This window comes from Dendrobates tinctorius, unplaced genomic scaffold (assembly GCF_039654945.1).
Source record: "Dendrobates tinctorius isolate UK_male_01 unplaced genomic scaffold, ASM3965494v1 ptg000209l, whole genome shotgun sequence".
NCBI lineage: Eukaryota > Metazoa > Chordata > Amphibia > Anura > Dendrobatidae > Dendrobates > Dendrobates tinctorius.
The window spans coordinates 2,961,090-2,977,900 of record NW_027361876.1 but is presented as its reverse complement, the minus strand read 5'-3'; the positions used below and the strand labels follow the sequence as shown (position 1 = coordinate 2,977,900).

The 16,811-nt window shown below is 42.1% G+C and overlaps 1 protein-coding gene across 5 annotated transcripts in view; it reads left to right on the top strand.

Moving 5' to 3' along the window:
* Positions 1 to 16,811, top strand: part of ARID2 (AT-rich interaction domain 2) — a 142,491-nt gene that overhangs the window by 92,334 nt on the left and 33,346 nt on the right. For all 5 annotated transcript variants that reach the window (XM_073554246.1, XM_073554245.1, XM_073554249.1 and 2 more), the window contains exons 8-11: positions 8,589 to 8,839; positions 15,195 to 15,291; positions 15,369 to 15,578; positions 16,039 to 16,206. In XM_073554246.1, the coding sequence (XP_073410347.1) occupies positions 8,589 to 8,839; positions 15,195 to 15,291; positions 15,369 to 15,578; positions 16,039 to 16,206 (726 nt within the window). The remainder of the gene's footprint in view (positions 1 to 8,588; positions 8,840 to 15,194; positions 15,292 to 15,368; positions 15,579 to 16,038; positions 16,207 to 16,811) is intronic.

Below are 16,811 nucleotides of genomic sequence, written 5' to 3'. Positions count from 1 at the left end.
TGGGGGTAGGGTTGGAGTTAGGGTTGGGGATAGGGTTGGGGGTAGGGTTGGAGTTAGGGGGTAGGGTTGGAGTTAGGGGGTAGGGTTGGACTTGGGGGGTAGGGTTGGACTTGGGGGGTAGGGTTGGACTTGGGGGGTAGGGTTGGACTTGGGGGGTAGGGTTGGACTTGGGGGGTAGGGTTGGACTTGGGGGGTAGGGTTGGACTTGGGGGGTAGGGTTATGGTTAGGTTTGGGGTTAGGGTTATGGGTGTGTTGGGGTTAGGGTTGAGTTAGAATTGAGGGGTTTCCACTATTTAGACACATCAGGGGGGTCTCCAAACGCGACATGGCGCCACCATTGATTCCAGCCAATTTTGCGTTCAAAAAGTCAAGCGGTGCTCCCTCCTTTCCGAGTCCCGACATGTGCCCAAATGCGTGCCCAACATATGGGATATCAGTGTACTCAGGACAAATTGCACAACAACTTTTGTCGTCCAATTTCTCCTATTACCCTTGTGAAATTAAAAAATAGTGGGCTAAAAAATCATTTTTGAGGAAAAAAAATGATTTTTTATTTTCACGGCTCTGCGTTATAAACTTCTGTGAAACACTTGGGGTTCAAAGTGCTCACCACACATCTAGATAAGTTACTTAAAGGGTGTAGTTTCCAAAATGGTGTCACTTGTGGGTTTTTTTTCACTGTTTAGGCACATCAGGGGCTCTCCAAACGCGACATGGCGTCCAATTTCAATTCCAGCCAATTCTGCATTGAAAAAATCAAATGGTGCTCCTTCCCTTCTGAGCTCTGCCTTCTGCCCAAACAGTGGTTTACCCCCACATATGTGGTGTCGGCATACTCAGGTCAAATTGCACAACAACTTTGGGGGTCTATTTTCTCTTGTGAAAATACATTTTTGGGCGAAAAGATCATTTTTGTGGAAAAAATATGATTTTTTTATTTTTGCGGCTCTACGTTATAAACTTCTGTGAGGCACTTGGGGTTCAAAGTGCTCACCACACATCTAGATAAGTTCCTTAAGGGGTGTAGTTTCCAAAATGGTGTCACTTGTAGGGGGGTTTCACTGTTTAGGCACATCAGGGGCTCTCCAAACGCGACATGACGTCCAATCTCAATTCCAGCCAATTCTGCATTGAAAAATTCAAACGGCGTTCCTTCCGTTCCAAGCCGTGCCGTGCTCCAAAACAGTGGTTTACCCCCACGTATGGGGTATCTGCGTATTCAGGAGAAATTGCGCAACAAATTTTGTGGTTTATGTTCTCTTTTTACACTTGTGAAAGTAAAAAAAAAAGGTTCTGAAGTAAAATGTTTGTAAAAAGAAATTAAATGTTATTTCCTTCCACATTGCTTCAGTTCCTGTGAAGCACGTAAAGGGTTATTAAACTTCTTGAATGTGGTTTTTAGCACCTTGAGGCTGTGGGCCCACATAGCGTTTTAAAACGCTCACTAAAAACCGGACTCCTTCCCAGAAATCGCGCGTTTTTTTCCGCGCGATTTCACCGCGATTTTACCACGATTATGATCGCAATTTTGCCGAGATTTTCGCGTGCGATATTCAAGAACTTTCCATGCGATTTGAAGCATCGCTTGGAAAGTGATTGACAGGTTGGTCACACTCGTCAAACATAGTGTTTGACAAGTGTGACCAGGTTTTTACTATTGAGGCCGCCTATGCGGCATCAATAGTAAAAGATAGGATGTTAAAATGCTAAAAAAAAATAAAAAAATCGGGGTATATTTACCTTCCGGCGTCCCGCGCTGCATTCCCGGGCCTCAGCCTTCCCAGTAATGCCTTGCGAGACCTGTGATGACGTAGTCTCGCGTTGCTATAGCGATCTCGTGAGACCGCTAGAGTCACGTGAGACTACGTCATTACAGGGCCTTGCCGCAAGGCATTACTGGGAACGCTAGGCCGGGAATGCAGCGCGTGACGCCAGAAGGTAAATATACCCTGATTTTTTATTTTTTATTCTTTTTTTTTTTACAGGGGTATGGTACCCAGGGCCTGGAGGACAGTCTCCTCTCCTCCACACCGTGGGTACCAACCGCACATGAGACTCTTAACTTCCCGCATGGTGGGCATAGCCAGATGCGGGAAGTAAGCGATTCTCATGCATTCCTATGGGTGCGGAATTGCGGCAATTCTTTGCGATTCCGCACAAAAGAATGAGCATACTGCGATTTTTTTCCCGCGATGCGATTCCGCCGCGGAAAAAAGCGCAGCATTAGCACAGCATGTGCGGAATGCCATAGGAATGCATGGGGGGCGTTCTGTACACGATTTTTAAGCGTTTTCGTGCCGAAAATCACGGCAAAAACGCTTAAAAATCGCTACGTGGGCACATAGCCTGAGGGGTGCAGTTTTTAGAATGGTGTCACTTTTGGGTATTTTCTGTCATATTGATCCCTCAAAGTGACTTCAAATGTAAAAAAAATGGTTTTGTAAATTATGTTGCAAAAATTGGACCCCAAAAGTTGTTTTGTAATTTGTCCTGAGTATGCCGATACCCCATATGTGGGGGTAAACCATTGTGATCGCCTTACTTCGATCTTTTGGAGGCAGAATGAACAAATCCACAAAAGTTGAAGAGATGGTTTTATTTTTTTACACCGTTCCTCATGTGATGTAAGTGATTAGATGAATTCTTCGGATCAGTGCGATTACAGCGATACCAGATTTATTTCCTTTTTTTATGTTTAGCTTTTGTCACACACTAAAAGACGCTTTTTTTGTAAGAAGTTTTTGCATCGCTATATTTTGAGAGCTATAATTTTACCATATTTCGGCAGACAGTCTTGTGAGGGCTTGTTTTTGCGGGAGAAGCTGACTTTTTTTATTGGTACTATTTTCGGGCACGTGACATTTTTTGATCGCCTTCTATTCCAATTTTTGTGGAGGCAGAATGAACAAAAAACAGCAATTCAGGATTTTTTTTTTCTCCGTTCCACGTGTGGTAAAATTGGTAAGGCAGCTTTAGGGTATGTTTCCACATTAAGTATTTGCTACGTATTGGACACTGCGTTCTGCCGCAGCGTCCAATCAGCAGCGTCCAGATGTTACAGCATAGTGGATGGGATTTTATGAAATCCCGTCTCCACTATGCGTTCAAAGACGCAGGTGGCAGACCTGCGTAACCGGACATGAGGCGCATCTTGCTAGACCGCAGTATGTCTATTTATCTTGCGGAAACGCTCAGTCTCTGGAAGATAAATAACACAGTCTAATGTATAGGATGCAGTAATTCTGCATGTGTTCGATGAACACATGTGGAATTATCTCGCGTACAAAACACGCAGCGCTTTGGACGGAGCGGCCATGTGCTGCGTCCAAAGCGCTGCCGTTTCCTGAGCGTGGAAACATACCCTTATTCTTTGGGTCACTACGATTACAGTGAATCCTCATTTATATTGTTTTTTTATGTTTTGGCATTTTACACAATAAAATCTTTTATAGAAAAACTAATTATTTTAGCATTGCTTTATTCTGAGAGTGATAACTTTTTTCTTTTTCCGCTGATGGATCTGTATGGCTTGTTTTTTGCGGGAAAAGATGGCGTTTTCAGTTATACTGTTTTTATTTACATTCGTCTGTTTGATCGCGTTTTATTCTACTTTTTCCAAGCGCTATGATGATAAAGTATAATTTGATACTTCTTTTGGGTTTTTGTTTTTTTTTAACAGCGTTCACTGAAGGGCTTAAAGGGGTTGTCTGGGCTTTTCACATAATCTCAGTACATATCTGGGCTGCAGAATTATGACAATAAGTAATTTACTTTCCGTCACTAGTTTGCACGGTTTTCTAGATATTCTAGGTTACGACTAGTTCTCATTTCAGTGCCATAACACACCCCCCTTGGACGTTCTGTTCAGAATATCTAGAAAACCGTGCAAACTAGTGACAGAAAGTAAATTACTTATTGTCATAATTCTGCAGCCCAGATTTGTACTCAGATTATGTGAAAAGCCCGGACAACCCCTTTAACTAGTGTCACACTTTTATAGATCGGATTTTTACGGATGCGGTGATACCAAACTTTTTTTTTTTTACATAAAAATGTGTATTAGTGGATTTTTTAATGTTTTTAAATATTTTTTTTTTAAAGTTTTTCTTTTTTACCTAGTCCCTTTATGAGACTTTCACTTTTTTTTTACTTTGATTGCAGGTATAATACATTGCAGTGCTCCAGCATTGCAGTGCATTATACCTATGCTGAAAGCTACTGACACCTTGCTTTGAGCATGGTCTCAGATGCTTTCCGTAGCTTGACGACCCCGGGTCATCATGGCAATGAGCGGGCGTCGTGGGGACGTCGATCTGAAGGCAGAGGGAGCTCCCGTCCCTCTGCCTTCCTCCTGATCGCTGCTATCGTGCTCAATTGCAGCATTTAGGGGGTTAAAAGCCAGGATCGGTGCAGACGCCGCTCCTGGCTGTTAGTACAGAAGCTCAGCCACTGGCAGCGCTGAGCTCTTGCACTGACGGGGTGGGAGGTGCTGATATTTCAGCATCTCCTGCGCGGTCATGCTATGATCAGTCAGTCCCTGCACTCGTTGCCGTGTCTCTCAGCTGTCACAGACAGCTGTGGGCACTGAACTACCACTGAGTGTTTAAACGCAGTGGTAGTTTAAAGGGAATCTGTCACCTTTGATTTTTGGGGCACTTTTCAAGGTAAATTTTTTATTGGAAAAGAAAAACAGCACCTTTCAGCAAGATGTAAAACATGATGTGAATAAGCATGTACACAATAAGATGCTAGGGAAGTTTTAATTAACCCCTTCATGACCTTCTGATTTTCCGTTTTTGCACTTTCATTTTCTCCTCCCCTTATGCCAAGAGCCATAACTTATTTTCGTGTCAATATAGCCTTATGAGGGCTTGATTTTTGCAGTTGTACTTTTGAATGGTACCATCCATTTTATCATGTGATGCACTAGAAAGCAGGAAAAAAAAGTTGCAATCGCATTAAAATTCCAAAAAGTGCAATTCCACAGTTGTGTTTTTTTACTTACCATAGTCACTATTTGGTAAAACTGACCTGGAAATATGATTATCCAGGTCATTACAAGTACGCAGATACCAAACATGTATAGGTTTTTCATTGGAAAAAAAAATAAGAAATTTGTAAGAAAAAACACTTTCGCTTGTGTCGCCATTTTCCGAGACCCCTAATATTTTCATAGTTTAAGATCTGAGGCTGGGTGAGGGCTTACTTTTTGCTCCCTGAGCTGATATTTCTTTCGATACCATTTTGGGGAAGATACAATGTTTGGATCGCTTCTTATTGCATTTTATTGCAATGTTGCAACTGCCAAAAAAAACCCATATTTCTGGCACTTTTTTTTTCTCTCGTTGCTCCATTTAGTGATTGAATTACCATATATACTCTTGTATAAGCTAAGTTTTTCAGCACATTGTTTTTTTTGTGTGCTGAAAACGCCCCCTCGGCTTATACACGAGTCAATTGTCCCAGAAAGCTGGCGGGGGAGGGGGAGCAGCGGAGCATCGGGTCACATAGGCAGGAGCCGGCGGCTGTGTCTACACCCATGTGCTGCTGCTAAAGAAAAATGAATATTCATTCCTCTTATAGTGTGCACAGTTGCAGCCGCTGGCTTCCAGCACACATCCTACATACCTTCCTGCGTTCCCTCGCTGCATCTTGTTTGTTCAGGCGCCAGCAGCACTTCCGCAGAGCGATCACATGGCCCCGCTCATAAAGGTAATGAATACTCACGCATCTTCACTCCCATAGGCGTGGAATATTCATTACCTTAATGAGCGGGGACACACGATCACTCTGCCGGAAGTGTTGCTGGCGCTGGAACAAACGAGATGCTGCGAGGGCACACAGGGATGCATTTAGGATGTGTTTTTTTTTGTTTATTATTTTTTTTATGGGAACCCTGCATACAAGGATAGGGGATAAGGAGCCATGCAAACAAGGACAGGGACCGGGGAGCCATGCATACAAGGACGGGGATGAGGGGACAATGCATACCTGGCTTATACTCGAGTCAACAAGTTTACCCAGTTTTTCGTGACATGATTAGGTGCCTCAGCTTATACTCTGGTCGCCTTATACTCGAGTATATACGGTAATTTATTTGCTGTTTTGATACATCGGACATTTCTGAAAGCAGCGATACCAAATGTGTGCTTTTTTATTGTTTAATTTGTAAGACAGCAAAAGGGGGCAATTTTAACTTTTGAGTTGTTTTTCATGCTTTTTTTTTTTTAAATTTTTTATAAAACTTTAATAGTACCTTTAGGACTAAGATGCAATCATCCTATTGCTTCTGCTTTACGCTATGTACACTGGGTGCAGAATTATTAGGCAAATGAGTATTTTGGTCACCCCATCCTTTTTATACATGTTGTCCTACTCCAAGCTGTACAGGCTTGAAAGCCAACTGCCAAGTATGTAAATCAGGTGTAATGAGGAGGGGTGTGGTCTAATGACATCAACACCTTATATAAGGTGTGCTTAATTATTAGGCAACTTCCTTTCCTTTGGCAAAATGGGTCAGAAGAGAGATTTGACGGACTCTGAAAAGTCAAAAATTGTGAGATGCCTTGCAGAGGGATGCAGCAGTCTTGAAATTGCCAAACTTTTGAAGCGTGATCACCAAACAAGCTTTCATGGCAAATATCCAACAGGGTCGCAAGAAGCATGTTGCTAAAAAAAAGGCGCAAAATAACTGCCCATGAATTGAGGAAAATCAAGCGTGAAGCTGCCAAGATGCCATTTGCCACCAGTTTTGCCATATTTCAGAGCTGCAACGTTACTGGAGTATCAAAAAGCTCAAGGTGTGCCACACTCAGGGACATGGCCAAAGTAAGAAAGGCTGAAAAACGACCACCTTTGAATAAGACACATAAGATAAAATGTCAAGACTGGGCCAAGAAATATCTTAAGACTGATTTTTCTAAGGTTTTATGGATTGATGAAATGAGAGCAACTCTTGATGGGCCAGATGGATGGGCCCGAGGCTGTATCAGTAAAGGGCAGAGAGCTCCACTCCGACTCAGACACCAGCAAGGTGGAGGTGGGGTACTGGTATGGGCTGGTATCATCAAAGATGAACTTGTGGGACCTTTTCGGGTTGAGGATGGAGTGAAGCTCAACTCCCAGAGCTACTGCCAGTTTCTGGAAGACACCTTCAAGCAGTGGTACAGGAAAAAGACGGTATCATTCAAGAAAAACATGATTTTCATGCAGGACAATGCTCCATCACATGCATCCAAATACTCCACAGTGTTGCTGGCCAGTAAAGGTCTAAAAGAAGAAAAAATAATGACATGGCCCCCTTGTTCACCTGATCTGAACCCCATAGAGAACCTGTGGTCCCTCATAAAATGTGAGATCTACAGGAAGGGAAAACAGTACACCTCTCAGAACAGTGTCAGGGAAGCTGTGGTGCCTGCGGCACGCAATGTTGATCGTAAACAGATCAAGCAACTGACAGAATCTATGGATGGAAGGCTTTTGAGTGTCATCGTAAAGAAAGGTGGCCATATTGGTCACTGATTTTTATTTTTTTTTGTTTTGTTTTTGAATGTCAGAAATGTTTATTTCTAAATTTTGTGTTGCTCTATTGGTTTACCTGGTGAAAATAAACAAGTGAGATGGGTATATATTTGGTTTTTATTAAGTTGCCTAATAAATCTGCACAGTAATCGTTACCTGCACAAACAGATATCCTCCTAAGATAGCCAAATCTTTAAAAAACCCACTCCAACTTCCAAAAATATTAAGCTTTGATGTCTGAGTCTTTTGGGTTGATTGAGAACATAGTTGTTATTCAGTAATAAAAAGAATCCTCTCAAATACAACTTGCCTAATAATTCTGCACATGGTGTATAGCAGAAATAATCTCCTATGAACATCGTCCCGGAGTATCGTAATGAAAGACACGGGGGCCTTCAGCAGACCCCCAGCTGTCATGACAATCTATTGGCGCCTCCTGATCACGTGACATGGGCAGTATGAATGATGTATTTCCTTGTGTTGTGTGTTAAATCCCACTGTCAGTGATTGATAGCGGCATTTAACTGTTTTATAACCTCGGGGAGTCTAGCCATCTGTGTGAAACATGTGTAAATTGAATGCAAAATAGAAATTCAAGATTTTGGGTGTTAAAGATGTGCAAAGGTATAGATGATAGATTGAAATCCGTGAGATATATAATTAGTGTCTTGCGTGTGTAGCTTACTGTACATGAATTAATCTAATAAATAAAGAAATGACGTGGGTTCCCCTCTTTTTTAGTAACCAGTAAAGATAAATCAGTGTGCTTTGAGTTGATATTACCAGACTGGGAAGGTATATTGTTCTGTTTTTCTTTTCCAATAAAAAAAAATTACCTTGAAAATTGACACAAAGTTGATAAATTTTGTACAATTTAAGCCGTTTGCAATAGTATAGCCACCACCTAGCATGCTGTTTCACAGGTACGTTTTGTTTCTAACGTAAAATTTCGTCACAACATAGCTTCACATAGTTGGTTCTTTATTACTTCTAATTGTAGGACAGCCCTATCATCCTTTTGTACATGTAATTTTTTTTTTACTCTAGTTTATATTTTGTTTTGCAGAAGGTACATCTCCAGAGTCCTTATGGGACTCATTATTTCACCCTCCTAGAAAGCTGGGCATTAATGATATTGAAGGACAACGTGTTCTCCAGATAGCAGTAATTTTGCGGAATCTTTCCTTTGAAGAAAGCAATGTTAAACTTCTGGCAGCTAATCGGACATGTCTCCGCTTCTTGTTACTGTCTGCTCATAGTCACTTTATTTCTCTCCGACAACTCGGACTTGATACTTTGGGGAATATAGCAGCAGAGGTAAGATGTATACTTGTGGCAGATGTGTACTTGTAATGACGTGCAATACTTATTGGTATGGCTTCTTCATCTGTACCCAAAATTGAGCTCATAAAAGTCTATGTTCGTGTTCTAAATGTAATTTAGATTTGGCATTTTAAACTGTTATCGGTCCAATGTGAAAGAATGATTTTACTGTCTGCAGATATTGTACTGTCAGCAGAACTGTGCTGAGATTAACCTACACACAGTGTCAGTTCGGCGCTGTTATACTGATTAAAATGATACCTTGGTTGATAAAATCAGTCTTGTGGTTGTCGTTTAGGCTATGTGTGCACGTTGCGGATTTGCTTGCAGAAATTTCTGCATCTCGGCAGAAAACGCAGTGGAAAATTGCGCTTTTTTATGCGTTTTTGTTGCAGTTTTTCATGCGGTTTTGTATGCGCTGTTGTAAATCCACAAAGCTAAATAAAGATATTAAAAAAAAAAAAGACTGAACAGGTGTCATCCAGATAACCTCATAAATAAAACAGTATATAGTTAAAGACACACACAAACAATCTGCGTAAAGCGCAATGTCTGGTTATTTTTCAGAAAAAAATTAAAAAAAAAAAATTTTTACAAAATTTGCGTGGGCTCCCGCATAATTTTCATAACCAGCAGAGGGAAAGCTGAGGGTTGATGTTAATATTCTGGGAAGGCACTAATAGCCATAAAGGTTCCCAGGCTATTAATATCAACTCACAGTTGTTTGCTTAGCCTTTACTGGCTAGTTTACAGGGATACCCCAGAAAAAAATTGACATGGGGTCCCGCTATAAAATCGAACCAGCAAAGGCTAGGTAGACAGCTGCGGGCTGATATTAATAGCCTGGGAAGGGGCCATGGATATTGGCACCCCCCCATGCTAAAAATATCAGCTCTCAGGCGCCCCAGAAATGGCACTTACCCTCGTCCTTCCCACTTGCCCTGTAGCGGTGGCAAGTGGGGTTGATGTCACCTTTGTATTGTCAGGCAACATCAAGCCCACAGGTTAGTAATGGAGAGGCGTCTATAAGACTCCTATCCATTACTAATCCTAATCCTATAGTTATATGGTAAATAAACACACAGCCAGAATAAAGTTCTTTATTTGAAATAATCACACAGACTCCTGAATCTAAATTAACCATACTTGCTGAACTCCTAATCTCTGACTCCCCCTTCTCCTGCAAACAATCAAAAAATAATAAACCAACATATACTATCCTATTCTATGTAGTCCATTTAATACCGAGTGTCCCACGGCGATCTCACGTGTAGAACAGTCACAGTGTATCACTGCGCTGCCGTGAGATTTCACCTGAGTTCATCAGCTCCGGTGCTCTCACAGCACTAGCTCTGTGTGAGAACTTTGTGAGAACTTTGATCAGCTGATGTACTCTGGTGAACTCTCACGGCAGCTCAGTGATGCACTGCGGGAGCGAATACCTCCTGTCAGTGTATTGCCGGTGGCCGGGTGACATCGACGTGGGACACTCAGTATTAAATGGGCTACGGCGGACAGGGAGTATATGTTGGTTTATTATTTTTGATTTCTTGCAGGAGACGCGGGCGTTGGCAATTAGGTGTTCGCTGAGTATGTATATTGTATGTGATTATGTCAATATTTTTTTTTTTTTTTTTTACAATTGAACTCAGGCGCCGGATGATGAGGCTATTCTACCATCATCTGCTCATGCAGTCTCTGTATATGTGACAGCAGACATAGCCGGATGGGAGTAGTAGTCCCATCAGACGATGCCTAACTACAATCGCTATGGGCTGTTAGTCGCATGGGTACACACCCACAGACAGACACATCCTCCGCCCAAACACACACACACTCCGCCCACACACACATTCTCTGCCCACACACTCTTCCTCGTTCTGACATTTCTTTTGACAATTCTGCAGCGTTATTGGCAGCTAATCTGCAAACTTTTTACACCTGCGTTTTTGCTGCAGATTTGACTCAATGGAGGTCAATGGGTGAAAAACGCTGCAGATCCGCAAAAAGAATTGACACGATGTGGAAAATAAAACGCTGCAAATAAGGACGGAAATTTCGGCGGCATGTGCACATCAATTCAGGAATGCCATTAATTAACATTGCTTAAGTAATCTCCACTGCGTTTTTGCAGCATTTCCACGCATTAAAAACGCTGCAGAAATGCAACAAATCCGCAATGTGTGCACATAGCCTCAATCTTTATTTTCAGTTTTGAGTTAACGATATGCTTGTGCTCCGGGGCTGGCATGTATGTGGGTGGGGGGAGTTCACGTGGTGCTCTAATTAGCTTTTCATACTGATGGCTTATGACAGGTCACTGATTCCGCCATGTCCTGCCCCTTATTTTACACTAGATGGAGGCCCAATGCTATCGCATCGGGAGGGCGGTAATGTCATGATGGGGGCAGACTTTGCAGTGTTGATAATCTCCCCCCCCCCCCCCCCCCCCCAGTGTGCTCACCCACCTATCCACTCTCTCTTTCCCCATGTGCTGAATTCTCCCGTCTGTGCTCTCTTCTTTGACCTGTGTACCCCATATGCTATCCCCCTTGTCTATCTCTCTCCTTCCTGTGCTTTGTTCTCCCCTCATGTGCTGTCCCGTTTGAGCTGTCTCCCCCCATGTGCTCTGTCTCACCCCTCTGCGCTTTCTCTCTCCCCCATCTGCTGTCTTCTCTCATGTCATCTCTTGTTTGACCTGTGTACCCCATCACTAAACAGTCAGTGCACAGCATGTCAGGAGGAATTTCTATTTAAAGGGGTTTTCCAAAGAACGAAAGTTCATTTTAAAAATTGTCTGTCTGACCGTGTACAGAACATACCACAGCTCCTGGGCAGGGGAGGAAGCAAAATACAATACTGACATTACAGGGCATTACAGCAGGAGACTGCAGAGGATACATTTTGTGAGGTAAAATATTGTTTAAAAACAGTCAGTGAAATATTTTACCTCACAAAATGAATCCTCTGTGATCCCCTGCTGTAATGTCAGTATTGTCTTTTGCTTCCTCCCCTGCCCAGGAGATGTGGTATGCTCCGTACACGGTCATGCACAGACAATTTTTAAAATGAATTTTCGTTCGTGGGAAAACCCCTTTAATGTGACCGGCTTCCTCTGCCTGTAGACACGTCGCGTATCTGCCGCCGGGATCAGCTGAATGATTCACTGCGCCTGCGCGGAATTTGAGCAGGTGCAGTGCGATGGTGTTCCGCTGGTGGTACCGCACAAGAAGCTGCGAGTGAGTGTGTGTGGTGCAACGGTGTTCCGCTGGTGGTACCGCGCAGTAGGTTGGTACCAGCAGCAGTTTCCATATTGAGACACCCATCACTTGGGTGTCCCACTATGGCGGTCGGTGAACTTCCTCCGCTTCGAATTCTGGGATACGGTGACATCTGGACAGAGCAGAAAGTTAAAACATTACAAGGCAATTATATAAATAGATACTGAATATTATATGGATTGAAAAATAAAATCACCAGGCAGGTGGCGGCACCTGCGTTGCAGCATGATCGCATGTATAATGTGCATTTAATTGTTTTATTTGCTGATCTAAATTTATTCAGAAAAATATGGTCTCAAAATGGCGCCACCTGCGCTGTAGCATCTATCGGATCGCCGATAGATTCTACTGTGCATTCACGGCCGGCGCCATTTTGAGGTTTTTTTTCTGAATTAGTTTATATCAGCAAATAAACCAGTTTAATGCACATTATACATGCGATCATGCTGCAACGCAGGCGCCGCCGCCTGCTGAACGTATTTGTATTTTTTTTTTTTTTTTCAATCCAAATAATATTCAGTATGTAAACTAGGGGGCAGGTCACTGAGGGATCAGTGGCCTGTCAGAAGCCATCAGTATGAATCAGAGCACCACATGAAGACTTCCTCCCCACAGTCCGCCCAGGAGCATGAGCATATCGTTAACGCAGAACTGAAAATAAATATTAAACAACAACAAGACGGATTTCATCAACCAAGCTATCATTTTAATCAGTATAATGGCGCCGACCTGACACTGTAGGTTACTGTGAACAATCCTGCTGTCAGGTTCCCTTTAATTCTGTGGCAATTAAAAAATATATAAATTTTAGGAAGTGACTTGACAGAGATAGTAAGCAGTAACCACATTGCAACTTATACTATAGGTACATAAGAAAAAAAATATCAAGCTTCGCAAGAAGAATATTATAAGCCTGGTGTAGATGTATAGTTTTGCTTGATCAAAGTGCATACAAGGAGAGAAGTTCTGATACAAATATGGGGGCCATAAACATTAGAAGACAGCTAACAATAAAATGTGTATGTGGCATGTCTGATATGTTGTTCTCACAGGGTATAAGCCACAGGCCGAGTTGTCCGGCAGTGGATTTTTGCCCTCTCCCCATTGAGAACATACAGTGGGTACGAAAAGTATTCAGACCCCTTTTAAAATGTTTCACTCTTTGTTTCATTGCAACCATTTTGGTAAATTCACCCCATCGTGACTGAAAAAACATCAGAAATGTAGAAATTTTTGGAAATTCATTAAAAAAGAAAAACTGAATTATCACATGGTCATAAGTATTCAGACCCTTTGTTCAGTAGTAAGTAGAAGCACCCTTTTCAGCTAGTACAGCCATGAGTCGTCTTGGGAATGATGCAACAAGTTTTTCAGACCTGAATTTGGGTTCCTCTGCCATTCTTTCTTGCAGATCCTCTCCAGTTCTGTCAGATTGGATGGTAAACGTTGGTGGACAGTCATTTTCTGGTCTCTCCGGAGATGCTCAATTGGGTTTAGGTCAGGGCTCTGGCTGGTCCAGTCAAGAATGGTCACAGAGTTGTTGTGAAGCCACTCCTTTGTTATTTTAGCTGTGTGCATAGTTAGGGTCGTTGTCTTGTTCAAAGGTGAACCTTCAGCCAAGTCTGAGGTCTAGAGCACTCTGAAAGAGGTTTTCTTCCAGGATATCTCTGTACTTGGCCGCATTCATGTTTCCTTCAATAGCAATCAGTCATCCTGTCCCTGCAGCTGAATAACAGGCCATAGCATGATGCTGCCACCACCATGTTTAACTGTTGGGATTGTATTGGGCAGGTGATGAGCGCCTGGTGATGAGTGCCTGGTTTTCTCCACAGATACCGCTTAGAATTATCACCAAGAAGTTCTATGTTCGTCTTATCAGACCAGAGAATCCTATTTCTCATAGTCTGGTAGTCCTTCATGTGTTTTTTAGCAAACTCTATGCAGGCTTTCATATGTCTGGCACTGAGGAGAGGCTTCTGTCGGGCCACTCTGCCTTAAAGGCCCGACTGGTGGAGGGCTGCAGTGATAGTTGACTTTGTGGAACTTTCTCCCATCTACCTACTGCATCTGCAGAGGTCAGCCACAGTGATCTTGGGGTTCTTCTTTACCTCTCTCACCAAGGCACTTCTCCCACGGTTGCTTGGTTTGGCTTTACAGCCAGGTCTAGGAAGACTTCCGGAGGTCCTAAACTTCTTCCATTTAAGGATTATGAAGGCCACTGTGCTATTAGGAACCTTAATTATTGCAGAAATTCTTTTGTAAACTTGGCCAGATCTGTGCCTTGCCACAATTGTCTGAGAGCTCCATGGCCAGTTCCTTTGACCTCATGATTCTCATTTGTTCTGACATGCACTGTGAGCTGTGAGGTCTTATATAGACAGGTGTGTGCCTTTACAAATCAAGTCCTATCAGTTTAATTAAACACAGCTGGACTCCAATAAAGGAGTAGAACCATCTCAAGGAGGATCACTAGGAAATGGACAGCATGTGACTTAAATATGAGTGTCTGAGCAAAGGGTCTGTATACTTATGACCATGTGGTATTTCAGTTTTTCTTTTCTAATAAATCTACAAAAATCTCTACATTTGTGTTTTTGTTTTTTTTTTGTTTTTTTTTTTGTTTTTTTTCCCCAAGATGGGGTGCAGAGTTTACATTAATAAGAAAAAAAATAAACTTCTTTGAATTTACCAAATGGGTTCAATGAAACAAAGACTGAAAAATTTAAAAAGGTCTGAATACTTTCCGTACCCACTGTATGATGCTAAGTATAGCTCAGGTGTATGGGGTCAGGAGAAATAACTTGGTCCGAACCATCAGCTGTCTCAAGTGTATGGCCACTCTTCGTTCAATGGAAGCAATATTGTAATTCATTCCTAGAAAAGTGTGTATGATTTCAGTGTAAAAACCATCAGAAAATAAGGGTGAATGCTGAAATAACAGCCCCACTTGTCAGATGGATGGTGTACCTTTTGTGTGTATAATAATTATAATTATTAGCTGCTGTGATATTTACTTCTATTTGATTTTTGCAGCAGAACAACCCCTTTTATTTGTCTTTCTTCTACAGCTTCAGTTAGACCCTGTTGATTTCAAAACCACTCACCTAATGTTCCACACCATAACAAAATGCCTAATGTCACAGGATAGATTTTTAAAAATGAGAGGTAAATCTTTTAATCATACTTATTTATTTTAAATTCTGTTATTTGATGTGTCTAAGACTTCTTTCTTGCTTCACAAGGCATGGAAATCTTAAGTAATTTATGTAAGGCAGAAGATAATGGAGTTCTTATATGTGAGTATGTGGATCAGGACAGCTACAAGGAAATCATATGTCATCTTACTCTTCCGGATGTACTACTTGTAATCTCCACTCTTGAGGTTCTCTACATGCTTACAGAACTGGGAGAAGTAGCTTGTGTGAAGATAGCAAATGTAGAGCGAAGCATAGGTAAAATGTTTATATTTCATATGTTTATGTATGCTAATGTGCATTACATTTTATAAAACAATGTTACGCGTAAGAAAATGTGCTGTTCCACTAGATCCAAATTGTTACATTGGTTAATCTTTATTTATCTAATCTTTATTTTTTATATAGCGCTAACATATTCCGCAGCGCTTCAATCTAAATTCCCTATCAGTATGTCTTTAGAATGTGAGAGGAAACCCACGCAAACACGGGGAGAACATACAAACTCCTTGCAGATGTTGTCCTTGGTGGGATTCGAACCCAGGACCCCAGCTCTGCAACGCTGCAGCTCTAGCCACTGAGCCACCGTGCCGCCCATTGTTTGCTTGTTTTTATGCAGTGAATACTGTGTTTTGATGATGAATTCTACTTGTATGGTCATAAATTTCAATATTCTAGTTTTTTTTTTTGTTTTTTTTTTTTTTTTTTTTTTCTGTAGATACCTTGGTTTGTCTTATTTCTATGGACATCCAAATGTTTGGACCTGATGCTCTAACGGCAGTGAAGCTTATTGAACATCAGAGCTCCAGTCATCAAGCGGTTTCTGAGATTCGTCCTCAAGCAGTGGAGCATGTTAACCCTTCTGTTAATGCTAACCCTGCTCCAGGTTAGAATTTAATATTTTCCCTTTTATGTAAGATATTATCGTATTTTTTCAATTATAAGACACACTTTTTCCTCCAAATTTGGGAGGAAATGGGAGTGCGTCTTTTAATCTGAAGTGAGCTTATGGAGGCAGGGGCAGTGGAGCTGGGTCATAGGAAGCGGGGTCGCTGCTTCAGGAGGGTGGAGGTGGCCAGAGCTGGACGATGCTGTGGTGCCTGGGATCTCAGATGATGGTACCAGTGAGTGGAGTCTATTTTCCCAATGATATCCCTGTAGTGGGCTTCGAGAAAATGGCCGCCTCTGGCGGCGCATAGGCAGATTGAGATCTTCCAAGATCTCAATCTGCACATGTGCCGCCTCCATCGGCCATTTTCCTTAAGCTCACCCCAGGGATGTCACTGGGAAAATGGACTCCGCTGACCAGCACCAACACCTGCTGCCACTGTCCTCCTGAAGCAGCTACCCTGCTCCACCGCAGCTGCCCCATCAGGTAAGCTACCCTTAAAAGGGAATATAAGACGCAAACCATTTTATTTTTTTAAAAAAATCATATTTTGCTCTCCCAAAATGTATTAGAAACGTCTTCTAATTTGCAAAATATAGTTA